This window comes from Salvelinus fontinalis, chromosome 5 (genome assembly GCF_029448725.1).
Source record: "Salvelinus fontinalis isolate EN_2023a chromosome 5, ASM2944872v1, whole genome shotgun sequence".
NCBI lineage: Eukaryota > Metazoa > Chordata > Actinopteri > Salmoniformes > Salmonidae > Salvelinus > Salvelinus fontinalis.
Window position 1 is genome coordinate 55,378,422 of NC_074669.1, and position 27,990 is coordinate 55,406,411.

At 43.1% G+C, this 27,990-nt stretch overlaps 1 protein-coding gene across 3 annotated transcripts; it reads left to right on the forward strand.

Annotated features, from left to right (window-relative positions):
- Positions 1–674: 674 nt before the first annotated feature.
- On the forward strand, positions 675–27,785 carry LOC129855879 (SLAM family member 5-like). Of its 3 annotated transcripts, XM_055923981.1 has the most exons (6): positions 16,226–17,811; positions 23,673–23,990; positions 24,092–24,373; positions 24,495–24,615; positions 25,067–25,137; positions 26,112–27,785. In XM_055923981.1, the coding sequence occupies exons 1-5, from the start codon at positions 17,721–17,723 to the stop codon at positions 25,089–25,091; spliced, it is 837 nt and encodes a 278-aa protein (XP_055779956.1). In that variant the 5' UTR covers positions 16,226–17,720; the 3' UTR covers positions 25,092–25,137; positions 26,112–27,785. The 3 variants fall into 3 exon arrangements, with proteins under 3 accessions (XP_055779955.1, XP_055779956.1, XP_055779954.1); XM_055923980.1 differs by lacking the exons at positions 16,226–17,811; positions 25,067–25,137 and adding an exon at positions 675–845 and having other exon boundaries at positions 26,112–27,781; XM_055923979.1 differs by lacking the exon at positions 25,067–25,137 and having other exon boundaries at positions 16,228–17,811; positions 26,112–27,783.
- Positions 27,786–27,990: the final 205 nt, after the last annotated feature.

Consider the following 27,990-nt stretch of genomic DNA (forward strand, 5'->3'; position numbering starts at 1 on the left):
GCATTTCAAAGATGATGGTACAAAAAAAATACAATATAACGTTTTTTCTTTGTATTATCTTTTAACTGATATATTGTGTTATATTCTCCTACATTCCTTTCACATTTCCACCAACTGCAAAGTGTTTCCTTTCAAATGGTACCAAGAATATGCATATCCTTGCTTCAGGGCCTGAGATACAGGCAGTTAGATTTGGAAATGTCATTTTAGGCGAAAATGTAAAAAAAGGGGCAGATCCTTAAGAGGTTTTTAACAACCTACACTTTGGTTTGTCACTACATAACAAGTCTACTAACGGCTCTCTTTATCTCAATAGGGATAGGTATTTAAGTATAATGAGCTCAGAGCTGATGGCATTAATGGATAATCCGATTTCTCACATATACTTCTTCTCCTAAGCCTCCATCTCCACAGGGTGCTGTGATGTTGATGTTGATGGTGGGATTACTGACAGGGTTTGCAACTACACCACTGTAGATGGAGTTGTAATCGTATCTCTCTACCTCCAGAGGGTGAGACTGGCTGGTGATGAGATCAGGGTGTAAACATTGGTCCAAACAGTTGCAACTAAAACAACAGTTTCTATTGGATATATTCAGGTAGGTCCCTCCCCATTCTGTTTCCTTCTGTTTAAGAAACCTTTTGCAGAGGAATCTGCATAATGAATACACATCGGAGGGCTGCTGGTCTGGTTGAGTCTATTCTCTCCTCTGTACCAGGACAAGATCACATCTCTTCACAACACAAACCACTGAACAGCTGAAGATTTAGAGGAATGAACCATTTGTTGAGATGGAGAAGGCTTGCCAGACTGACGTTCATGCTGCTATTTTTTGTCATTAATGGTATGTTTCTTTTGTTTTTACTGATTTGCTGCACTAACTAACATTTTATGTAGGAGATGATAGATAAGTAGCCTAATGTTTTTATTTTTACATTTTCAATGTTTTGGTCGTTAAAAAATGCTAAGTATTTTAAACAGTGCAACATTTACACTGTGTGTAGCCTATCGCTAAGACTCATTCCAAAATAATATTCCTCCATTTCCGGAGAGACATCCTCCTGTATCCTGTCCAAGCATTAGACAAATATTTACAGTACGGGATAGATGCAGACAGAGACTAGTTTCTAGAAGCAGAGCTCTTTAATGGAAAGAAAGAGTTGTAGGATATAAAAGTTTGTGATCTGTACACCAACTACAGAGTACGCCAATACTTTATTGATTCATAGACTCATTTAGATGAGAGATTAATAAAATTTTGGAAACAACAGGCTGATAACCTTTTATAATTCTCTGAGACTGAGACTGTAGCTTGTCATTTGACACTAATTTGTGTTCTCTTAGAATTTTGGTCACATGTTCACTGTGTTTAGTCTCACAGTGTCTGCCCATTGATGTTTGAAACGACTAATGCCTATGGATGGGATAATAAAGCATGCACCTTTATGGTGTTGTGACTTGGGAATTCCGTCAACCAATCCGTGGCTTCATCCCAAAATGATGAAATTCTTTCATGGATATCAATATCTAAAAGTCATCAGGTAAAATGTACATTAAAACTCAATGGCATTTAAGCTACTTTTGAGTGGGGCATTAAACAGGAAATGTTTCTGGTTTCTGTCATTATGTGGTCAGTGGCTGTCTGTCACATAGCTGGATGGAAGAGCGAGAGGCAGGTTGTTGGAACAGGCATTGTACTTTTTTTTTTACAAAAGTCATGGTCTGGTCACGAGTCAGCTCACCACAAATGTGATGTTCCTCTGTTCATAGCGTGGGACAAAAAAATCTGTGTTTTTTAGGGTGTAAGTGTCTCGCTTGAAAGTCTTAAAACTGAGAATGAAGACGTTCAAGAGCAATAAAAGCTACTCCACATGACTAAAAGTATGTGGTCAGCAGTGGTGTAAAGTACTTAAGTAAAAATACATTAAAGTAGTACTGTATCCAAGATGGCGTAGCAGTGGAGATGTGGTTTGTCGTCCTCGTGTTTACTTTTTTGTATTTTTGTATATATTTCAATTGTTTTGGGAACTTAAAGCCAGAACCTCCATCAGAGGCAAGCCATCAGAAGTTAACCAGCTAATTAACTACTAGCTATTTAGTCATTGTTAGCCACTGCTAGCGGCATTTACCTTCTCCACAGACACCAGCTGTTTTTTTAGCCTGGATAATACTTGCCAGCCTGCCAGTATCGGACTGTTTTCTCCACTACAACGCCGAATTCCTGCCGTAAACCCTGGACCATTACTCCTGATCATCGCAGCTAGCTAGCTGCCACTGAGTGACCCAGCCCCGAAGCTAGCCCTAAGCCAGGCGCACGTCCTGGATAATACTTGCCAGCCTGCCAGTATCGGACTGTTTTCTCCACTACAACGCCGAATTCCTGCCGTAAACCCTGGACCATTACTCCTGATCATCGCAGCTAGCTAGCTGCCACTGAGTGACCCAGCCCCGAAGCTAGCCCTAAGCCAGGGGCACGTCCCGGCCTACTCTGTGATCACTCGGCTACTCAGCCGATGCCTCCCGGATTCTACCCCAACATGGCTAGAATCCACTACTCCACCGAATCCTTGCCGTAAGCTCTGGACCTTTGCATCGGATCATCGCTGCTAGCTAGCTGCTACCGAGTGGCTATAGTGGCTAACGCCCCTGCCCCGAAGCTAGCACCAGTTAGCCGTGAGCCAGGCGCATCTCCCGGCAAGCAAACAAAATTACTACAACACCTCTTTTGCCATCTTGCCCGGACCCTTTGTTGACACGGCGACCCCGTCGTACTACCACGACTGGTCCGCCGACGTAACTCCATCCGCTGTGCCCTCAACCGGCCTTTGCTGGACGTCGGAGCAGACGCTTCTACTTACCCCGGTCTGCTAACTTTAAACGCAGTGTCTCCCACGTGCTAGCGTAGCAACGACTACCCCGCGGCTTCCCTGTTCCATCTATTGCTGTTATGATCACTTGGCTACAAAGCTGATGCCTGCTGGACTGTTCATTAATCACAGTACTCCATTTTGTTTATTTTTTGTTTATCTGTCGGCCCCAGCCTTGAACTTAGGCCCTGTGTGTAGTTAAAACTTCTTATGGCTGCAATCCCTTTAACGGGATTGATATGACAACAGCCAGTGAAAGTGCAGGGCGCCAAATTCAAACAACAGAAATCTCATAATAAAAATTCCTCAAACATACATGTATTTTAGACCATTTTAAAGGTAATCTTGTTGTTAATCCCACCAAAGTGTCCGATTTCAAATAGGCTTTACAGCCGATTTCCCACTTCCTGTTTGGATTTCTTCTCAGGTTTTTGCCTGCCATATGAGTGAGAGTTTTTTCTATCCAATACTAATAATAATATGCATATATTAGCAACTATGACATAGGAGCAGGCTGTTTACTCTGGGCACCTCTGTGCACCTTTCATCCAAGCTACTCAATACTGCCCCTTCAGCCATAAGAAGTTAACCCAGGACCTGCGTGTCCCCAGGCACTCTCATTTGTTGACTTCTGTAACCGAAAAAACCTTGGTTTCATGCATGTTAACTTCAGAAGCCTCCTCCCTAAGTTTGTTTTACTCACTGCTTTAGCACACTCCGCCAACCCTGATGTTCTTCCATGTCTGAATCCTGGCTTAGGAAGGCCACCAAAAATTCTGAGATTTCCATATCCAACTACAACAATTTCCATCAACATAGAACTGCCGAAGGGGGATGAGTTACAATCTACTACAGAGATAGCCTGCAAAGTTCTGTCATACTTTCCAGGTCTATCCCCAAACAGTTCGATATTCTAATTTTAAAAATGAATCTCTCCAGAAATAAGTCTCTCACTGTTGCCGAATGTTATAGCTCCCAGCTGTGCCCTGGAGACCATATGTGAATTGAATAACCCCCATCTATCTTCAGAGTTCGTTTCGTTAGGTGACCTAAACTGGGATATGCTTAACTTCTTTGGGGTAGGGGGGAGTATTTTCTGATGCGTGGGACCGGTACAGGTGGCACCGGGCTGATGACACGCACCTCAGGGCGAGTGCGGGGAAGAGGCATAGGACGTACTGAACTGTGGAGGCGCACTGGAAACCTGATGCGTGGGACCAGTACAGTTTGCACCGGGCTGATGACACGCACCTCAGGGCGAGTGCGGGGAAGAGGCACAGGACGTACTGGACTGTTGATGCGCACTGGAGATCTGGAGCGTAGAGCTCGCACAATGCATCCTGGCTGGATGCTCACTTTAGCTCGATAAGTGCGGGGCGCTGGCACAGGACGCACTGGGCTGTGAAGGCGCACTGGCGATACAGTACGTAGAGCCGGCGCAGGATATCCTGGTCCGAAGAGGTGTACTGGAGACCAGGAGCGCTGAGCCGGTACAAACCGTCCTGGGTGAATGCCCATTCTAGCGCAGCAAATGCGGGGAGCTGGAATAGAGCGCACCAGGCTATGAATGCGCACTGGAGACACCGTACGCATCACTGCATAACACGGTGCCTGACCAGTCACACACTCCCCACGGTAAGCACGGGGAGTTGGCTCAGGTCTAAACCCTACCTCCTCCAATCTCCCCGTGTGCCCCCAAGTTTTTTGGGGGGGGAGCTGCCTCTCGGGCTTCCGTGCTAGCCGTGTCCCCTCGTATCGTCGCCGTTCATCTTTCGCTGCCTTATTTCCTCCTTCGGATGGCGATACTCCCCAGCCCTTGTCCAGGGTCCTGCTCCATCCAGGATTTACTCCCAGGTCCAGTCCTCCTGACCACGCTGCTTGGTCCTTTGGTGGTGGGATCTTCTGTCACGTTCGCCATAAAGATGAGACCAAGGCGCAGCATGAGTAGAGTTCCACATAATTTTAATCAACTGAAACTCACCTAGCAAAACAACAAACAACCAAACGAACAAAACGTGAAGCTACAGGTGTGCACTCAGGCAACTCAATGTAGACAAGATCCCACAACACAAACGAGGAAAATGGCTGCCTAAATATGATCCCCAATCAGAGACAATGATAAACAGCTGTCTCTGATTGGACACCATATCAGGCCAACATAGACATACAACACCCCTAGACATACAAAAACCCTAGACATACAAAACTAGCGTACCCACCCTAGTCACACCCTGAACTAACCAAAATATATAGAAAAACAGAGATGTCTAAGGTCAGGGCGTGACACCGATAGCTACAGTACATACAGATTGGCATAGCTAGCCACCATCCATGAAGTTTGATTCTGCAGGTAGCTAAAGATAACCAACTAGGTTCAATGTTAGTGTAATGGATGTGAAATGGCTAGCTAGTTAGCGGGTACGCGCTAATAGCGTTTCAATCAGTTACGTCACTTGCTCTGAAACCTAGAAGTAGTGTTGCCCCTTGCTCTGCAAGGGCCGCGGCTTTTGTGGAGCGATGGGTAACGATGCTTCGTGGGTGTCAGTTGTTGATGTGTGCAGAGGGTCCCTGGTTCGCCGCCGGGTCGGGGCGAGGGGACGGACGTAAAGTTATACTGTTACATGAGCTAGCTAGCTAACATATGGCTATAACGAGCAATGCAAATGGTTTTCTGAGATAGTAATAATATTACTACACAGATCATCCATCCACGTAATGTTAGCTAGCGAGTCAGCAAGCTAATATTTGCTTGCTAGCTAACAGTACACGTTAACTTGCAATGAAAATGACTTTCTGAGAAAATTAGAAACGTATAACATCATCTGCATAGATGTACTCTTCACGGCATTGTAGCTAGCTACACCTTCTTTGGCCCGTTGTTGTGTCAAGTCATTCCAGTCAACCGTGTGAGAGTAATGTTAGTCCATCACAACTTGTTCACACTGATTTAAAAAATATATATCTATTTTTAACTAGGCAAGTCAGTTAAGAACAAATTCTTATTTTCAATGACAGCCTAAGAACAGTGCCTTAACTGCCTTGTTCAGGGGCAGAACAACAGCTTTTTATTTTGTTAGCTCAGGGATTTGATCTTGCAACCTTTCAGTTACTAGTCCAAAGCTCTAACCACTAGGCTACCTGACACCCCAATCTTTGAGAGCAGTAGCAACCTCTCCCATATCGTGGATTCAGAGCTATATTTCTAATAGAACTCAAGAGGGTTTTTCTTTCATAGACATTTTTCTAATGTCAAACATGTAAAGTGTGGTGTACTGCAGGGTAGCTCTCTAGGACCTCTACTATTTTGTATGCTTACCAATGACCTGCCTTTGGCATTAACCTTTCTCGCCCCGGGGTTCCGCTAGCGGAACACCCACAACATTCCGCAACCTTCGCAGCGCGCAAAATTCTAAAATATTTTTTAGAAATATTTAATTTCCACACATTAACAAGTCCAATACAGCAAATGAAAGATAAACATCTTGTGAATCCAGCCAACATGTCCGATTTTGAAAATGTTTTACAGTAAAAACACAATATATATTTATGTTAGCTCACCACAAAAGCCAAACACACAACGCCATTTATTCACCGCTAACATAGCTTTCAAAACCCACAACTAGAGATAAAATTAATCACTAACCTTTGAACAACTTCAGATAACAGTCTTATAACATCATGTTATACAATACACTTATGTTTTGTTCGAAAATGTGCATATTTATAGGTATAAATTGTAGTTTTACATTGCAGCCACCGTCACAAATAGCACCAAAACAGCCAGAATAATTACATAGAGCACCGTGAAATACATAAATACTCATCATAAAACATTTATGAAAAATACATGTTGTACAGCAAATGAAAGATAAACATCTTCTGAATCCAGCCAATATTAACGATTTTTCAAGTGTTTTACAGCGAAAACACAATATATACAGTATTTATGTTAGCTCACCACAATAGCCAAACACACAACGCCATTTATTCACCGCTAACATAGCTTTCACAAAACCCACAAAGAGATAAAATTAATCACTAACCTTTGAACAACTTCATCAGATGACAGTTTTATAACATCATGTTATACAATACATTTATGTTTTGTTCGACAAATGTGCATATTTATAGCTACAAATCCTGGTTTTACATTGTGAATACGGCACCATAATGCACCAAATTGTCCAGAGAAATTTTGGACAGTCACGTTATCTAACCAAAAAATTCCTTATAAACTTTTCTAAAAAATACATGTTGTACAGCAAATGAAAGAATCACTGGTTCTTAAATAGCCAGCACTAGCACAGATAGGCTGCTGCATACATACACAGACTTGAAATCATTGGCCACTTTAATAAATGGAACACTAGTCACTTTAATAATGTCACTTTAGTGTTTACATATCTTCCATTATTCATCTCATATGTATATACTGTATTCTATACTTTATACTGTATTGTAGCCTATGCCACTATGACATTGCTCTGACATTGCTTATCCATATATTTCCAATACTTTACTTAGATTTGTGTATATTAGGCATTTGTTGTGAAGTTGTTAGATATTACTTGTTAGATATTGCTGCACTGTCGGAACTCGAAGCACAAGCACTTCGCTACACCTGCAAAAACATCTGCTAAACATGTGCATGTGACCAATATAATTTCATTTGATGACCAAGTTTTATCTTGATAAGTGTATGAATTTGACAATTTTCCTGTCCTGTTAAGCATTCAAAATGTAACGGGTTGTCACGTTCCTGACCTATTTCTGTTAATTTGTTATATGTGTTAGTTGGTCAGGACGTGAGTTTGGGTGGGCATTCTATGTTTTCTGTTTCTGTGTTGGTTTTGGGTTGCCTGGTATGGCTCTTAATTAGAGGCAGGTGTTTGGCGTTCCTCTAATTAAGAGTCATATTCTGGTAGGCGTTGTCACAGTGTTCGTTGTGGGTGATTGTCTTCTGTGTCTGTGTAATTGTTTGCACCATACGGGACTGTTTACGGTTTGTTCGGTTTGTGTAGTCTAATTGTCCTATTCGTGTGTTCTTCTTGTTTTATGTAAGTTCGTCGTATAGGTCTGTCTACACCGTTTGTTGTTTTTGTTAGTTTAGTCAAGTTCGTGTTTTCGTTAAATAAATATGTGTTCAAACTCCACTGCGCCTTGGTTCGATCAATACTCCTCCTTTTCGGGCGAAGAGGAGGACCGCCGTTACACGGGTGCTTTTGGTTGTCAGGGAAAATGTACGAAGTAAAAAGTACAATATTATCTTTAGGAATGTAGTTGAAGTAGTAAAAGTTGTCAAAAATATAAATAGTAGAGTAAAGTACGGATACCCCAAAAAACGACTTAAGTATTACTTTAAAGTATTTTTTACTTAAGTTCTTTACACCACTGCAAGAGGTCTGTCCGTAATAAAGAGATGCTCTGCTTTGATGACACCACACTCAAAAAAGCAAGTCCTGCCGGCTCTAGTTTAGTCTTATCTTGATTATTGTCCAGTCGTGTGGTTGAGTGCTGCAAGGAAAGACATAGTTAAGCTGCAGCTGGCCCAGAACAGAGCGGCACGTCTTGCTCTTCATTGTCGTCAGAGGGCTAATATAAATACTATACATCCAAGTCTCTCTTGGCTAAGAGTTGAGGAGAGACAGGCATGCCACCGGGGGTCTTTTCACAGTACCCAAATCCAGAAAAAATGTATGAGAGTGTGCTGTATTATCTAGAGCCATTATTGCATGGAACTTCCATCTCATATTGTTCAAATGAACAGATAAAGATAAACAAATAAAGCAACACCTCATGGCACAACGCCTCTCCCCTATTTGACCTAGATAGGTTGTGTGTATTTATTGTTATGTAGGCTAAATGTGCCATTTTTTATTGATGTAGTTATGTCCTTGAGCTGTATTTGTCTATTAATGTTCTGTATTATGTCATGTTTCATGTTTTGTGTTGACCCCAGGAAGAGTAGCTGCTGCTTTCGCAACAGATAATGGGGATCCTAATAAAATAAAATACGTTTTAAAAAAGGCACATGAAAGTTCACCTGGGCATTTTTGGCATTTTTGCCAAAAAACACATTTTGATAAAAACATTGAAAATAAGTATTGAATTTATCATGCACAAGCTTATGTGCCGAATACATTATGCTGTTACATGTGTCAAATTTATGGGCATGTGGCAGCAGTGTGTAGGAGGGAGGTGTCACGATCGTGTGGCGGATTGACGGACCAAAATGCAGCTTTTGGAAAATAAGCCATCTTCTTTATTAAACACAACACGAAGATGAACACGACACAAAAACTCTATACAAAATAACAAAACAACAGTGAAGCTACAAACGTTGTGCACATACAAACAGGCTACAAACGTTCTGACATAGACAATTACTCACAACCAATGAGAGCCTATGGCTACCCTAAATAAGGCTCCCAATCAGAGACAACCGAAATCAGCTGTCTCTAATTGGGAACTCATTCAGGTAACCATAGACTCTCCTAGATAACTAAACATACATAGACAACGCTAGACATCTACACTCAACACAAACCCATATACTACACCCCATAACCCCTTTACCATATAAACACCCAAAACCAACAAAACATAAACATTCCCCATGTCACACCCTGACCTAACTAAAATAATAAAGAAAACAAAGAATACTAAGGCCAGGGCGTGACAGGAGGTTCCTAGGTGTGAGAAGTCTGCAGAAGAGCATGAGACAAAGGAATGTGTAGCATTGGGGGAAAAAAGCGGTATGTTTTAATTGTAGGGGTGTCCATGAGTCTGGGCATCAGAAGTGTCCGGTGCGAGAGAGGCAGGTTGAGGTTACCAGGGTTAGGGTAGAGCAGAGGGTGTTGTATGCTGAGGCAGTAAAGAAAGTTTAGGAAGATGGGTCAAGGGGGCGGGATACTGAGAGTAGTTGTGTGAGTAGCAGATCTGTATCAGTACAGAGGGATAGGCCAAAGAGTGATATATGCTTCAGTAAGATTGGCTTTTAGCATTCATAGCAATGGTTATCATCTGTCCTGCAGGGATGGAACGTAAGTCGCACAAAATAGAGGTTGTGGTGGCAGCTGCAGAGAAATATTTACAGGGTGTGTTGTTACAGGGTGTGTTGAGTGGTGGTGTCCCATCCTTTCGGAATGTAGGATTAGATAGATTTAAATAGCGGAGTAGTGTGGTAGGGCTTTAATGGGCGCAGGGTTAGATGGTATGGTATTTGTTGAGTTATTGTCCAGTCTAGTTGGTGGTGGTAATGCAACTTTTATTGGATGCCAACCGCTGTTAAACCTCATCGAAGAAGTAGTGATGTGCAAAATATGCCTAGCTTCTTGAAACGGGTCACATATCATGGTGTCAAGGTATATGAACTAACAGGTTATAGAGCACACAATGCAATTATCCCAACACATAAGTTGTAATATGTTTTTTATCCTTGCTTGGCTTCCCCGTTTTTTTACCCATGCACCCCTACTGCTGTCCTGTATAGGCTACCTGAACCTGCATGATTTGAGCCGTCCTCATGCTCTCTCCCAGCTTGGATAGAAAGTTGAGTGTAAAACCAGTCTAGTATTGCCAAATAATACAGTCAGTCCACCCTCAAAACACTAGCTTACTCGGGAATGTTTCATTATGCAGTGTATTATCTATTATCTACGACACCCCCAATAAAGGAGTGGTTCTGCAGGTGGTGACCACAGACCACTTCTCAGTTCCTATGCTTCCTTGCGGATGTTTTGGTCACTTTTGAATGCTGGCGGTGCTTTCACTCTAGTGGTAGCATGAGATGGAGTCTACAACCCACACAAGTGGCTCAGGTAGTGCAGCTCATCCAGGATGGCACATCAATGCGAGCTGTGGCAAGAAGGTTTGCTGTGTCTGTCAGCGTAGTGTCCAGAGCATGGAGGCGCTACCAGGAGACAGGCCAGTACATCAGGAGACGTGGAGGAGGCCGTAGGAGGGCAACAACCCAGCAGCAGGACCGCTACCTCCGCCTTTGTGCAAGGAGGAGCACTGCCAGAGCCCTGCAAAATAAGTGTGTATTTGTACTAAAAGTAGTTTTACTTTTACTTGAGTCACATTTAATTGAAGTAACAGTACTTCTACTTGAGTAGGATATTTCAGTACTCTTCCCACCCCTGCTGTAAACCAATCACAAAGTGTCTGGACTCAGCTCAGTGCAGATTAACATCCTTCACACAGGCTTGTGCAAGAGTGTGATGAGTGTCTTGATTATTGTTCAACATTTTATAATCCTATTCTAAAATTCCCAGGTTGGAACCAATGTGGCTGAATATTTCCGCCAAGCAACCAAAAGAACAAGATACCTAACCCTTTGTTCTGACTCTGGGGACAATCACCTCTACTCCCTGGAATTCATCATGAATGAGCAGGCTCTGGAGCAGAAGAGAATATGTTTTGTTGTTTTACATAAATTCATGTTGAAAATGAACTGTTGGGGGAGTAGAGCGTAAAGTGGTTACTTTTCTTCAGCCCCATTACTCAGCTTTAATTGGTAGGGTCGCTGTTATTTTTTTTTAGTGTGGGTTGTGCTTCTAAAGTTGTTTATTTGTTGGTTATATTTTGCATGACTTCATTTCGTAGCTAAAATGTATATCTTAAACATTTTGTATTTTGTCTACAATTTGTCATGATTGGCCATATGACATGTGTAGTAAGGATTAACAGATTTTTATTGTTCGAAATATTTGTGAATTAACAGGTTCTGTAATAGAAAAGGTAGAACAAAATAATCGTGCAATAATGTAAGAACTAACCCACTGCTGGGTCAAATGCATGAATAACAATAACCCAGCAAAACATTAAAGTAATCCACTGCTGGGTCAAATGCATGAATAACAATAACCCAGCAAAACATTAAAGTAACTCATTGCTGGGTCAAAATAACAGAATTTTGGGGGTAAATCAAGTAACCCAAAGTGTTGGGTACTTCACGTAACACAACAGTGCCGGGTTAAAATAACCCAGTGCTGGGTATGTACTATAGTGACCCACCAAAGCATTTTTTTTAAGTGTATGAAGCATTAGGCTTTCGGTCTGGTATGCACTTTTGAACACCCAGGAAAGTAATTAAGTAAAAATACTTTAAAGTACTACTTAAGTAGTTTTTGGGGTATCTGTACTATACTTTACTATTTATATTCCATACATTTTCCTTGACACCCAAAAGTGCTCATTACATTTTGAGAGCTTAGCAGGACAGAAACATTTTCAAATGCATGCACTTATCAAGAGAACATCCCTGGTCATCCCTACTTCCCCTTCTGATCTGGTTGAGTCGCTAAACACAAATGCTTAGTTTGTAAAGATGTCTGCGTGTGCCCCTGGCTATCCGTCAATAAAAAAATAAAATGGTGCCGTCAGGTTTGCTTAATATAAGTCTTTTATATTTTTCATTTTATTTAACCAGGCAAGTCAGTTAAGAACAAATTCCTATTTACAATGACGGCCTACACCAGCCAAACCCGGATACACTGGGCCAATTGTGCTCCGCCCTATGTGACTCCCAATCACGGCAGTTTGCGATACAGCCTGGAATCGAACCAGGGTGTCTGTAGTGACTCCACAAGCACTGAGATGCTGTGCCTTAGACGGCTTCGGGACTCGGGAGCCCATGTTTATACATTTACTTTTGATACTTATGTATATTTTAGCAATTACATTTACTTTTGATACTTAAGTGTATTTAAAACCAAATACTTTTAGACATTTACTGAAGTATTTTACTGGGTGACTTTCACTTTGGTAATTTTCTATTAAGGTATCTTTACTTTTACTCAAGTATGATATTGGGTACTTTTTCCACCACAGTGAGTAAACTCCAGTCATTGTACTGTCACCATCATAGCCTTGACCATGGCATTTGTTCACTGATATCCCCTTATACTTTTAATCAGTTTAGTTTTTCCTTTTTCTGTCACATTCCTGAAGCCCAAGAAACAAACGCTTAGATTTCTAGTACATATTGAAATTAAAACGGTTTATTAATTACTTTTTGAAAGGTTACTGTCAAAATGATTTACATAAAACATTTAAATAGACATTTAAATAGACACCCTCGCAGCCTTGCCGGTGTAGATGTGGCTGCAACCGGACTAGATTGTGAACGACTCTTGGCGGAATGCATTGCGTGATGTTCATTGCGTGTTATTCTAGATCTTTGGGACATTCCATACCCTAAACTCTAACCCCTACCCTTAACCCAAAGGTGCCAAACTCAATCCACGGAGGATCGAGTTGCTGCAGGTTTTCGCTCCACCCTTGTACTTCATTGATGAATTAAGGTCACTAATTAGTAAGGAAGTTCCCACAACTGGTTGCGTTGGGCTTAATTGAAAGGAAAATCACAAAACCTGCAGACACTGGGCCCTCCATGGAATGAGTTTGACACCCCTGCCTTAACCCATACCTTAACCATTTTAAATGTCAACTTCAATTGGATAGGGACGTCCCAAGGATTATGTACAGCACGGACCGTTGCTTGATGTCCGTGAGAGTGATACACACAATATCGTTCACAAACTGAAGCCCCCCCCCAAACAATTAATTCTTAAATTCAATGTTCAAAAGTTCAATCTCATCACGGACAAATATAGCATTTTAGCTAATTAGCAACCTTTCAACTACTTACTACTTTTTAGCTAGTTTGCAACTACTTAGCATGCTAGCTAACCCTTCCCATAACCCTAACCTCACAACCCTTTTAGTTAACCCAAACTTTAACCCTTCAACCTAACTCCTAAACTTAACCCTAACCTTAACCCCTGGCCTAGCTAATGTTAGCCAGCTAGCTAACGTTAGCCACTTAGCTAGTATTCGAATCAAATTGTATTTGTCACACATACACATGGTTAGCAGATGTTAATGTGAGTGTAGCGAAATGCTTGTGCTTCTAGTTCCGACAGTGCAGTAATATCTAACGAGTAATCTAACAATTCCGCAACAACTAACTAATACACACAAATCTATAGGGGTGAATGAGAATATGTACATATAAGTATATGGATGATCGATGGCCGAGCGGCATAGGCAAGGTGCATTATATGGTATAAAATGCAGTATATTCATGTGATATGAGTAATGTGAGATATGTAAACAGTATTAAAATGGCATTACTTAGAGTGGCATTGTATAAAGTGACTAGTGATCCATTTATTAAAGTGGCCAGTTATTGGTTCTCAATATAGGCAGTGAGTTAGTGATGAGCAATGAGTTAGTAATTGCTGTTTAGCAGTCTGATGGCCTTGACATAAAAGCTGTTTTTCAGTCTCTCGGTCCCAGCTTTGATGCACCTGTACTGACCTCGCCTTCTGGATGGTAGCGGTGTGAACAGGCAGTGGCTCAGGGGGTTGATGTCCTTGATGATCTTTATGGCCTTCAGGTGCTGTAGGTGTCATGGAGGGCAGGTAGTTTGCCACCGGTGATGCGTTGCCTTACGGTTGAGGGTGGTGCAGTTGCCATACCAGGCGGTGATTCAGCCCAACAGGATGCTCTCGATTGTGCATCTGTAAAGGTTTGTCAGGGTTTAGGGTGACAAGCCAAATTTCTTCAGCCTCCTGAGGTTGAGGAAGAGCTGTTGCGCCTTCTTCACCACACTGTCTGTGAGTGGACCATTTCAGTTTGTCTATGATGTGTACGCCAATGAACTTAAAACGTTCCACCTTCTCCACTGCTGTCAATTCAATGTGGATAGGGGGGTGCTCCCTCTGCTGTTTCCTAATGTCCAGGATCATCTCTTGTTTTACTGACGTTGAATGAGAGGTTATTTTCCTGACACCACACTCACCTCCTCCCTGTAGGCTGTCTCGTTGTTGTTGGTAATCAAGCCCACTACTGTTGTCATCCGCAAACTTGATGATTTAGTTGGAGGCGTGCATGGCCACGCGGTCGTGGGTGAACAGGGAGTACAGGAGGGGGCTGAGCCGCACTCTTTTGGGGCCCCAGTGTTGAGGGTCAGCAAAGTGGAGCAAAGTGTTGTTTCCTACCTTCACCACCTGGGGGTGGCCCTTCAGAAAGTCCAGGACCCAATTGCACAGGGCAGGGTTGAGACCCAGGGCCTCCAGCTTGATGATGAGCTTGGAGGGTACTCTGGTGTTGAATGCTGAGCTGTAGTTAATTAACAGCATTCTTACATGGGCATTCCTTTTGTCCAGATGGGATAGGGCAGTGTGTAGTGTGATGGCGATTGCGTCGTCTGTGGACCTGGAGCAGGACTCTAACTCGGAATCTTATAAGAAATCCCGCTATGCCCTCCGACGAACCATCAAACAGGCAAATCATCAAAACAAGACTATGATCGTATTGTACGACACTGGCTCTGATGCTCGTCGGATGTGGCAGGGCTTGCAAACCATTACAGAGTACAAAGGGAAGCACAGCCGAGAGCTGCCCAGTGACATGAGCCTACCAGATGAACTAAACTACTTCTATGATCGCTTCGAGGCAAATAACACTGAAACATGTATGAGAGCACCAGCTGTTCCAGAAGACTGTGTGATCACGCTCTCCACAGCCGATGTGAGTAAGACCTTTAAACAGGTTTACATTCACAAGGCCGCGGGGCCAGGCGGATTACCAGGAGGTGTACTGCGAGCATGCTCTTACCAACTGGCAAGTGTCTTCACTGACATTTTCAACCTCTCCCTGTCCGAGTCTGTAATACCAACATGTTTTAAGCAGACCACTATAGTGCCTGTGCCAAAGAACACAAAGGTAACCTGCCTAAATGACCACCGACCTGTAGCACTCACGTCTGTAGCCAAGAAGTGCTTTGAAAGGCTGGTCATAGCTCACATCAACACCAGCATCCCAGAAACCCTAAACCCACTCCAATTTGCATACCGCCCCAACAGATCCACAGATGATGCAATCTCTACTGCACTCCACACTGCCCTTTTCCACCTGGACAAAAGGAACACCTATGTGAGAATGCTATTCATTGACTACAGCTCAGCATTAAACACCATAGTGCCCTCAAAGCTCATCGATAAGCTAAGGACCCTGGAACTAAACACCTCCCTCTGCAACTGGATCCTGGACTTCCTGACGGGCCTCACCCAGGTGGTAAGGGTAGGTAACAACACATTCGCCACAGTGATCCCCAAAACAGGGCCCCCGCTGGGGTGCGTGCTCAGTCCCCTTTTGTACTCCCTGTTTACTCATGACTACACGGCCAGGCATGACTCCAACACCATCATTAAATTTGACACAACAGTGGTGGGCCTGATCACCGACAGCCTATAGGGAAGAGGTCAGAGACCTGGCCGTGTGGTGCCAGGACAACAACTTCTCCCTCAAAGTGAACAAGACAAAGGAGATGATTGTGGACTACAGGAAAAGGGGACCGAGCACCCCCCCCATTCTCATCGATGGGGCTGCAGTGGAGCAGGTTGAGAGCTTCAAGTTATTTGGTGTCCAAATCACCAACAAACTAACATGGTCCAAGCACACCAAGGCAGTCGTGAAGAGGGCACGACAAAACCTATTCCCATTCGGGAGACTGAAAAGATTTGGCATGGGTCCTTAGATTCTCAAAAGGTTCTACAGCTGCACCATCGAGAGCATCCTGACTGGTTTAATCACTGCCTGGTATGGCAACTGCTCTGCCTCTAACCACAAGGCACTACAGAGGGTAGTGCGAATGGCCCAGTACATCACTGAGGCCAAGCTTCCTGCCAACCAGGACCTCTATACCCGGCGGTGTCAGTGGAAGGCCCTAAAAATTGTAAAATACTCCAGCCACCCTAGTCATAGACTGTTCTCTCTGCTACCACACAGCAAGGCTTCTAAACAGCTTCTAACCCCAAGTCGTAAGACTCCTGAACATCTAATTAAATGGTTACCCAGACTATTTGCATTGTCCCCCCTCCCCTTCCCCCTCTTTACACCACTGCTACTCTCTGTTGTTATCATCTATGCTTAGTCACTTTAATAACTCTACCTACTTGTATATACTACCTCAACTAACCGGTTTCCCCGCACATTGACTTTGTATCAGTACCCCCCGGTATATAGTCTCGCTATTGTTATTGTACTGCTGCTCTTAAATTATTTGTTACATTTATCTCTGATTCTTATCCTTATTTTTTGAAACTGCATTGTTGGTTAGGGGCTCGTAAGTAAGCATCTCACTGTAAGGTCTACACCTGTTGTATTCGGCACATGTGACTAATACGATTTGATTTTATTCGTTTTTTTGGCCAACTGAAGTGGGTCCAGGGTGACCGGTAAGGTGGAGGTGATATGATCCTTGACTATTCTCTAAAAGCACTTCATGATGACAGAAGTGAGTGCTACAAGACGGTAGTCATTTATTTCAGTTATTTTTTCCTTCTTGGGTACAGGAACAATGGTAGCTATCTTGAGGCATGTGGGGACAACAGACTGGGATAGGGAGCGATTGAATATGTACGTAAACACACCAGCCAGATGGTCTGCGCATGCTCTAAGGACGCGGCTCGGGATGCCGTCTGGGCCAGCAGCCTTGCAAGGGTTGACACGTTTAAATTTTTTACTCACGTCAGGCACGGAGAAGGACAGAGGGGGGCTCAGTCCTTGTTAGAGGGCCGCAATGGTGGCACTGTATTATCATCAAAGCAGGCGAAGAAGGTGTTAAGTTTGTCTGGAAGCGTGACTTCGGTGTCCGTGACGTGGCTGGTTTTCTTTTTGTAGTCGGTGATTTCCTGTAGACCCTGCCACATACGTCTCATGTCTGAGCCATTGAATTGCGACTCCACCTTGTCCATGTACCGGCATTTTGCTTGTTTGATTGCCTTGCGAAGGGAATAACTACACTATTTATATTCAGTCATATTCCCAGACCTCTTTCCATGGTTAAATGCAGTGGATCACGCTTTCAGTTTTCATCGAATACCGCCATCCATCCACGGTTTCTGGTTAGGGTAGGTTTTAATAGTCACAGTGAGTACGACATCTCCAATGCACTTCTTTATAAACACATTCACCGAGTCAGCATATAGGTCGATGTTGTTCTCTGAGGCTGACCGGAACATATTCCAGTCCGCGTGATCAAAACAATATTGAAGCTTGGCTTCCGATTAGTCGGACCAGTGTTGAATGGTTCTCATCACTGGTACATCCATTTTGAGTTTCTGCCTATAAGACCTCAGAGCCTTGGATCATTTCTGTTCTGTTATTATATATATTAATATTACATTTTGGGGTTGTTTCGACATACACATTTCTCATGGTCTTGTTTCTACACATTTTAAGATGTTTGCTTGCCTTGCGCAGGGATGCATGCCAAGAATTTGGACGTTCAGTGAAAATGAGAAGATCCACCTTGATTCCTTTGTATTTTTGTTGCATAAAGTCTGCACTTAGGGTCTCTGTGTGCCCTTTTAAAACCTTTGCTTCACTGGCAATACCAATACCTGCATTTTGGATTGCAAGGTTGCTGAGTTTGGGGCTTTTAAATGTATCCATCTTAGTTTATTACAGCTGGATACAGTATGTGTTACAGTTGGTTTGCACTTGGCTAGTTGTAGCTAGATGTTGTTGAATGTAAACAAAGCCGACCTCGAATAGTTTTCTCTTGCTTGTGTAAGTTTAGGTACTAGTTTCCCTGTCCTTTGTCCTGTCCTTTGTCCTTTTGATTGTCCTTTTTGTTATTTGTTAGCTAGCTAGGTTTTTTAGCTAACAGCAGGTAGCCAGTAGCTAGAAACTCTTAGCAACTTGTAAACAACTGTTAGCTTGTTAGATATCCAGTTGAGTTATCTGGATAAAAGTTGTCTTCTGATGTTGTATTCTTAGTCCTTCTTTATCTTTCTCTCACTTGTTTTTCTGAAATGTACTCTTCCTTGAAATAATTTTATATATGATATCTAATACTAGATATTAGGAGCTCATCATTTTTCCAGCTGCTCTTGGAACTGAGGTTTTGAAATGATCTGTCATTTTCCATTGAGAAATATATTTCCCTACAAAAATCATTGGTTGTACATGCTGTTTTATTATATGGCTACTGCAATATCTGCGTCCAAAATAACATAGTTACAGTCACTTTTGTACCTGCAGGGTTAATGTTATATTATACTGTACAATTCAGTAATTGTGTAGTACAGGGGTAGACAACCCTGTTCCTGGAGTGCCGCAGTTACTACTACAGGATTTTGTTCCAACTAGGCACCACACCTGACCAACTGAGCTAATTGATCAGTTCAGTTATTGCCTAAATTCAACACACCTGTCCTTCCAGGTCTGTTAAATGAAAAACATCAATTGCCTGCATCACTCCAGGACCGTGGTTGCCCACCCCTGGTGTAGTGGTTATGTCCTAACTCTTTTTATTTTGCAGTTATACTGCAATTGCTGCATTCAAAATAACCAGTATACAGCAAATACTGTAACTGCAGTTTCACAATTCAAATGAATTACAAGTTGACGGCATAGCCAATGCTTTGTTGTTAATCGTCAGTTTTACTGTTACAGTAGCCAGCTGCAGAAATAGCCCCTCAACTGTTGCACACATTTTTTTTTTTTACTGTTTTTCTCTATAACAAGTCGCTGTCTGTGTGTTGTCCTTTGTTACAATCCATATAGCGATGCTGAGAAGTATGTTTATCCTAAATGAACAAGACTTTGGTATGTGAGTATGTGTTGGTGAGACATAAACGCAGAAAGATATTAGGCTTTTTCCGAATGCTTACTTAATATCAAATCTAATTTATTTATAAAGCCCTTCTTACATCAGCTGATATATCAAAGTGCTGTACAGAAACCCAGACTAAAACCCCAAACAGCAAGCAATGCAGGTGTAGAAGCACGGTGGCTAGGAAAAACTCCCTAGAATGGCCAAAACCTAGGAAGAATCCTAGAGGAACCAGGCTATGAGGGGTGGCCAGTCCTCTTCTGGCTGTGCCGGAGTATGTACGCTGTGTCTGGCTGTGTCTGGAGTATGTACGCTGTGTCTGGCTGTGTCTGGAGTATGTACGCTGTGTCTGGCTGTGTCTGGAGTATGTACGCTGTGTCTGGCTGTGTCTGGAGTATGTACGCTGGAGGCTAGCTGCCTTGTGCTGAAGAACATGCAACATTAGGGAGGCTATCACCACAATGTTCTTCGTCTCATCACCAATTTGCTTAGAGAATGTGAAAACATTGTGTATAAAAGTCCTGTAGTTACACTCCTAGGCCTACCCAACCATGCAAAATAGCCTTCCTTTTCCCAGTGCAATTTCACTTTTAATTTTAGAAATCCAAAGACCCCTATCAGGTCTACATTGATCCGACAACTGAAAGAATTATATGAGTCACGGATTGACCTTAAGCATTACTGAGAACTATTCTGTTCGCTGCAGTGAAAAGTAGTCATTGCGATGGAAACTTCTTTCACCACATACAGTAGGCCTGTGTGTGAGATGGGACTCCTGTACACAGGGAAGACTGTGTGGGGCTGCTTCTCAGTGTGGTCAAACCACCTGCGTGACAGAAAAAGGCGGACCACACGATGTGACAGACTGATGGGAAAGGAAACGACTCTGTGTTCACAAGCAGAGACACGGTCACATATTCAGATAGACAATGTATACCGTTTGTTATTGGAGGACAAATACATTACGTTCGTAGGGTGTGCATGAGTTTTCTATTCACCTGTAGAACTAATACTGAAAAGTTGCTCTTGTACAATCCCAATAATATACTGTTGGGCCTATGAGCCAATAACCAGATTATTAAGCTAATGACCTTGGTAACATAATGCCTATTTGAGCCCACCTGCCACATACATTAAGCCTATGTCTCCTCAGAGGATGTGACACTGAAACATTTGTTCTACCTTACTCAACACCTAAAACCATAGCCGTAGGAAGTAGGGGTGCTGAGGGTGCTGCAGCACCCCCTGAAAAATCAGAAGTAGTGCACTGGGCATTTAATCGTCCTGTATTAGCAGACCAATATAGCCATCTGTAGTGCGGGCAAAAAAACATCCACCCTCTGTGTCAATGAAAACAATAGCAGCACCCCCACTTCCAAACTACTTCCTGTAGCTGGGCCTAAAATCTACAAATCTTTTGCAGTTAGGACTTTTTTATTTAGGAAAAAAAAGGAAATACTTTAAAGTACTACTTAATTCGTTTTTGGGGAGTATCTGTACTCTACCATTTATATTTTTGACAACTTTTACTCCACTACATTCATAAAGAAAATAATGTACTTTTTACTCCATACATTTTCCATGACACCCAAAAGTACTCATTACATTTTGAATGCTTAGCAGAACAGAAAACAGTCAAATGCACACACTTATCAAGAGAACATGCCTGGTCATCCCTACTGCCTGTAATCTGGCAGACTCATTAACCACAAATGCTTAGTTTGTAAATTATGTGTTAGTGTTGGAGTGTGCCCCTGGCTATCCGTAAATACAAATTTTTTTTTTAAAGTATAATGCGCTCTGGTTTGTTTGATTTAAGGATTTTGAAATTATTCATACTTTTACTTTTGAGACTTAAGTATATTTTAGCATTTACATTTACTTTTGATACTTCAGTAGATTTAAAACCAACCACTTTTACTCAAGTTTATTTTACTGGGTGACTCATTTTTATTTTTTATTAAGGTATCTTTACTTTTATTCAAGTATGACAATTGGATACTTTTTTCACCTCTGATTATTGATATACATTACATTTGAGTAATTTAGCAGACACTTTCTACAGGCTATAGCTGCTTATAATCAGAATATTTTTGCAGTGTCCATATGTACAGAATACCTGCCTCTTTCCTACTGCTAGTAGGACAACCATCATGCCCCTGATCTATTTTTCTGTGTTCTCAACACAAAACCTTTTTCAACAAATAACACATAGGCTAATGCCTACAATAGTCCTCCATCATGCTGAAATTGTAACGGCCGTCGTCGGAAGAAGGTGAAGACCAAAACGCAGTGCGGTAAGTGTTCGTCATGTTTAATCGAAACTGAACACTAAAAGGCAAAAACAACAAAGTGACAACCGAAACAGCTCCGTCAGGTGTAACACACACGAAACAGAAATCAACCACCCACAAACACAGGTGGGAACAGGCTACCTAAGTATGATTCTCAATCAGAGACAACGATAGACAGCTTCCCCTGATTGAGAACCATACCAGGTCAAACACATAGAAATACAAAACAAGGACAACATAGAACACCAGACATAGAATTCTCACCCAAACTCACACCCTGACCAACCAAAATAGAGACATAAAAAGGATCTCTACGGTCAGGGCATGACAGCACCCCCCCCAACCCCCCCCGGTTCTGGTGCGGGTTGTTACCGCCCTTACCACCGACCTCGGACCGGGGACCCTCGCAGCGGGCCCCGGACAGAAGGGAGACTCTGGCTGCTCCGGACAGGAGGGAGACTCTGGCTGCCCCGGACAGGAGGGAGACTCTGGCTGCCCCGGGCAGGAGGGAGACTCTGGCTGCCCCGGATAGGAGGGAGACTCTGGCTGCTCCTGACTGAAGCCCATCGCTGGAGGCTCCAGACTAGAGGGCGTCGCTGGAGGCTCCGGACTAGAGGGCGTCGCTGGAGTTGGAGGCCTCGTGCCATAACTCCTCACTGGAGGTTTCGTGCCATGGATCCTCACTGGAGGCTTCGTGCCATGGAGCATCACTGGAGGCTTTGTGCCATGGATCATCACTGGAGGCTTTGTGCCATGGATCATCACTGGAGGCTTCGTGCCATGGATCATCACTGGAGGCTTCTTGCCATGGATCATCACCGGAGGCTTCGTGCCATGGATCATCACTGGAGGCTTCGTGCCATGGATCATCACTGGAGGCTTCGTGCCATGGATCATCACTGGAGGCTTCTTGCCATGGATCATCACTGGAATGGAGAGACACACAGGAGGCCTGGCTCTGGGAGAAGGCACAGGACTCACCAGGCTGGGGAGACATGCAGGAGGCCTTGTCCTTGGCCGAGGCACCGGATACATTGGGCCGTGGAGGCGCACTGGAGGTCTCGAGAAAAAAAGCCTGCACAACCCATCCTGGCTGTATGGTGACTTTGGCTCCGTCAGGTGTAACACACACGAAACAGAAATCAACCACCCACAAACACAGGTGGGAACAGGCTACCTAAGTATGATTCTCAATCAGAGACAACGATAGACAGCTGTCTCTGAGAACCATACCAGGCCAAACACATAGAAATACAAAACAAGGACAACGTAGAACACCAGCCATAGAATGCTCACCCAAACTCACGCCCTGACCAATCAAAATAGAGACATAAAAAGGATCTCTATGGTCAGGGCGTGACAGAAATGTTCCTCTGACCCTGAAATTCAAAGGATTCGATCTAGGCTATTTAAGATGCTGTAGTGGAAAGTTATGTTACTTGGTAATGAAATATCTCTGTAAAGTCATGTGCTTTTTCAGTGATATCCTTGACTTTTATTTTGGGGAAAAAATAACAGTCAATTGGGGAAGAACTTCCCTCAGAGAATGCATTTCCATTTGAACTTAATTTCGGACAAAATATTCTACTACTAGTCCTAACAATGATTTCCTGACCCCAACCATCACATTAGGCCTGTGAATAACTACGAAGGACTGTGATACTCACAGTCGTGTCATTCCAGACGACTACAATGCAGACGTGCAGAAAACATTAACTAATGATTGAATGTCATTGTCATCTTCAGTGCAGTCTGACATCAGATCACAATATCATGTGGATGCAGTTACTGACATGTTAAACACTTATCCAGGTATTGTGAGATGTAGTGTGTAACTGCAGTCATTGTGTTAATATTGAGTCACTCTCTTTCCTCAGTACTCTGTGCTTCCCAGCAAACAGTCCAGTCTGAGATTCAGCAGGTGAAAGGCATCGTGGGACAGACTTTCTCTTTTCCAGAGAGGGTGATCAAGACTGGCAATTTACTTTATGGAGACCTTGGCAGTATTGCAAATGTATACCCTGGTAAAGAAGGCAAAATCACCCTTGAGAAGAGATTTGAAAACCGCCTCCACTTGAACAATGTTACAAGATACTTCACTCTATCAGACCTTCAGATTGACGATGCTGGGAATTATACTCTGGAGATAACAGATGAAGGGAAAAAAACTAAAACATTTGAGCTCACTGTATACAGTAAGTGTTTGTGTGCGTGTGTGTGTGTGTGTGTGTGTTGTATATTACGAAAACATTTAATATAGGTTCCAATTTCAATTTATTTGTATTTTTTCTTCCAGATGTTGTTTCCAAACCTCAGGTGACAGAGTGTGACAGCAGCTCCTGTAGTGTGGTGTGTTCTGTGGACAACAAAAAAGAGGGGACCTTGACCTTGTACAGAGGAGAGGAAATACTAAACCAGACCAGCAGTCCTAACCTCACCACCGATCTCTCTCTCCGTTTGGAGGTAGAGGGAAAGAACTACAACTCCACCTACAGCTGTGTGGCTGCCAACCCTGTCAGCAATGAGACAGTTCATGTCCCAAAATGTTGCAGCGAAGATGGTCATGCTAATGATGCAGGTAAGACACATTTTTAATTAAAGCCATCCATGAAAATAGCATTTACCAAGTGAAAGTGAAGTTTAGTTGAGCTCATTCAAAACGGACTTTACAAAAATAATTACCTTGTGTTTTATTTCAGACAGCGATGGGATGACTCTGGGTATGCTTATTATTGCTGTAATCTGCGTTTTGGTTGCCTCAGGGCTGGTTGGACTTGCAATCTATCTTAAGAAGAGGGGAAATGAACACTCACAAGGCAGGTATTTATCTTTTAGAGGTGTGAGGTCACTCCCCAAAGTCAAAGCATGCTTAGTCTTTTTTTTACAATCAAGGGTAGTGTTTTGGAAAAGGTAGGAAATGTTTGCTTGATCACAGGATGCAGGTCAAATAAAGAGTCATATCTTCCACACTTCCTCTGCTTGGTCAGACAGTGTTATTATCCCAGACAAGTTCTCTAAATGTTGAAAAAGCAGAAGGCACACACACACACAGCCACACACAAACGCTCTCTCTCTCTGATAATGATTACTTGAATAGCTTGGCTTATCTGACACCAACATGACTGCAACCACAGAGACCAGTACTCATAGTAACAAATGAGTCCTGAGTGTTTACAGAACCTGTCCTGGGGGCTGAGCGTCTGTATGTCTCTGTCGGTTAGTCACACCTCCCCTTAGGCCTATATTTACTTTACTCTATTTGTCTTCTTAGATTCATCCGAAAGAATGCAAGTTGACATTGAGTATACAGAGATAACTCCTAAAAAACGAACAGATAATCAGGTTAGTAAAAATGTTACAGGCTGATTGACAATACAGCAGCTTTTGCATCCCTCATGGCTACAACTGTAGGCTTTAGCTCTGTGCCAGTGGGTTAATGTGGTCTTGAGTTGCACAGACCACCTGAGTTTTACACCCGGCCTGATGTCATTGCAACCAGTTTTGCCCATTTGGTTGCACAATGAAAATCTACACAGCACATATGGTGTACCGGAACGCCAAGTCTAGGTCCGAAAGACTTCTTTACAGCTTCTACCCCTGAACAGCTAATCAAATCGCTACCCAGACTATTTGCATTGCCCCCCCCCCCCCTCCACTCTTTTACGCTGCTCCTACTCCCTCTTTATTATCTATGCATAGTCACTTTAACTCTACCTACATATACATACTACCTCAATCCTCGACTAACCGGTGCCCCCGCACATTGACTCTGTACAGGTACCCCCTGTATATAGCCTCGCTATTGTTATTTTACTGCTGCTCTTTAATTTTTTTAAACTTTTTTTACTTAACCAACAATGCAGTTTTAAGAAAAATAAGTGTTAAGGGCTTGTACAGTAAGTAAGCATTTCACTTTCACTTCATGTCTACACCTGTCGTCTTCGGCGCATGTGACAAATAACATTAGATTTGATTAGATTAGTAATTCCTTTGATTTTTATATAGTCTTTTACAGTATTTGCAAAGTCTGTGGACTTTTTAAAAGTTAGGCTTCATGATTCCCCCCACTAGCTTTAGGAAAGGTTCTAGATGCGTTGTGTTGACTGTTGAGTTACCTACTGCAGAACAATGAGAGTAGACAAGAGAGTGTCAGGCGTATCCTGTTTCCTTCCTTCCTCTGGCACAACGTTTCTAATAAAGCATAAGATCCTTTTTTGTTACTTTCCTAACCTCTTTTATCTCCCCTCTCTCTGTCCCTTATTTCCTTGTCCCTCTCCGTTCTTCCCTCCCCTACCTACCTCCTTCTCCCTGCCTAGGAGGAGCGAACAGATATACCAGAATTGGAGTCGCGTAGAGACAGCCCTACCCTGACATCAGTCTATGATACACTCCTGTTACATCGCATGGCTGCCAGCGGGGATGTTGACACAGCATGAAAGAGCAAAACGGGAAGTCAATAGGATAACTCACATCATGTAGGGGACAGTATATCATAAAGACGACGTTGAAACAAAATGAAAGTAAAAATATATTCAGCCAGAAAACCTTTTAGAGGCACAGTTGTTATGGGAGAAAAATCCCCCGGAACTGTTGCGCTGATATAAATTCAGGGTTTCTTTGTAGGTCATTCTCACAGACATTCTGTCAAATAGGAGACTCGATGACATCCACTGATAAGGACCAATTCAATAACTATGCATTGAGTTAGTAGCAGGATCAGTATAATCCTTATTTTCAAGTGCCTTTTTTCCCAAATCCCAATGTATAAGTTAAAACAAATGTAACATATATTTTAATGCAATTCACTAGTGTGTTTGCAATGCTACCACTGTGCCAAAGTCACTCCCTCCTGCAGACTCTGTACACTCTCCTTCTATCAGAGAATGTTGTGCTCCACCTACATTAGTGCAGCCTTTGTATATATCTGTGCCAGCACAGGTTACTTTGACCCGAAAATACAAAATCTGTCAATACCATAGTGAGTTGTTGCATTGTTATACTACTCTATTTCAGAGTAGTTACTGAGTGTTACGATAATCCTCCTCCTCTTCATCAGAAGAGGAGGAGCAGGGATTGAACCAAGGTGCAGCGCGTTGAAATGACATGATGAATTTATTTAACAAGACAAAACGGACTATACTTGAAAATGATACAAAATAACAAAACGAAAGTAGACAGACCTGAACGACGAACTTACATACAACGTGAAGAACGAAATGAACAGGAACAGACTACATGAAATGAACAAACCGTAAACAGTCCCGTATGGTGCAAACATTGACACAGACACAGGAGACAACCACCCACAACAAACAGTGAGAATGCCCTACCTAAATATGACTCTTAATCAGAGGCAAACGCAAACCACCTGCCTCTAATCAAGAGCCATACCAGGCAAACCAAAACCAACATAGAAACAGATAACATAGAATGCCCACCCAACCTCACGTCCTGACCAACTAACACACAAAAACTAACATAAATAGGTCAGGAACGTGACAGTACCCCCCCCACAAGGTGCGAACTCCGGACGCACCAGCACAAAGTCTAGGGGAGGGTCTGGGTGGGCATCTAACCACGGTGGTGGCTCAGGCTCCGGGCGCGGTTCCCACCCCACCATAATCCATCCTAACTTCCTCCCACAAAGAATGTCCACCCTCTTTCTTCCCCCACACAATTCTCTTAATAATATATTAAATAAGGATAACACCAGGACAGAGAGATAAATCAAGATAGAGGGATAGATAAGACTATAGAGATAGATGAAGATAGAGAGGGAGATTAGGATAGAGGGGCAACTCCGGACTGAAAGGCAGCTCCGGACAGAGAGACAGCTCTGGACTGATGGGCAGTTCTGGGTATCCAGCCTTTTCAGGCTGAAGGGCAGCTCATGGCTGACTGACGACTCTCGATGCTCATGGCTGGCTGACGGCTCTCGACGCTCATGGCAGGCTGACGGCTCTCGACGCTCATGGCAGGCTGACGGCTCTCGACGCTCATGGCAGGCTGACGGCTCTCGACGCTCATGGCAGGCTGACGGCTCTCGACGCTCATGGCAGGCTGACGGCTCTCGACGCTCATGGCAGGCTGACGGCTCACGACGCTCATGGCGCTCTGACGGCTCTGGCTGCTCATGGCTCTCTGACGGCTCTGGCTGCTCATGGCTCACTGACGGCTCTGGCTGCTCATGGCTCT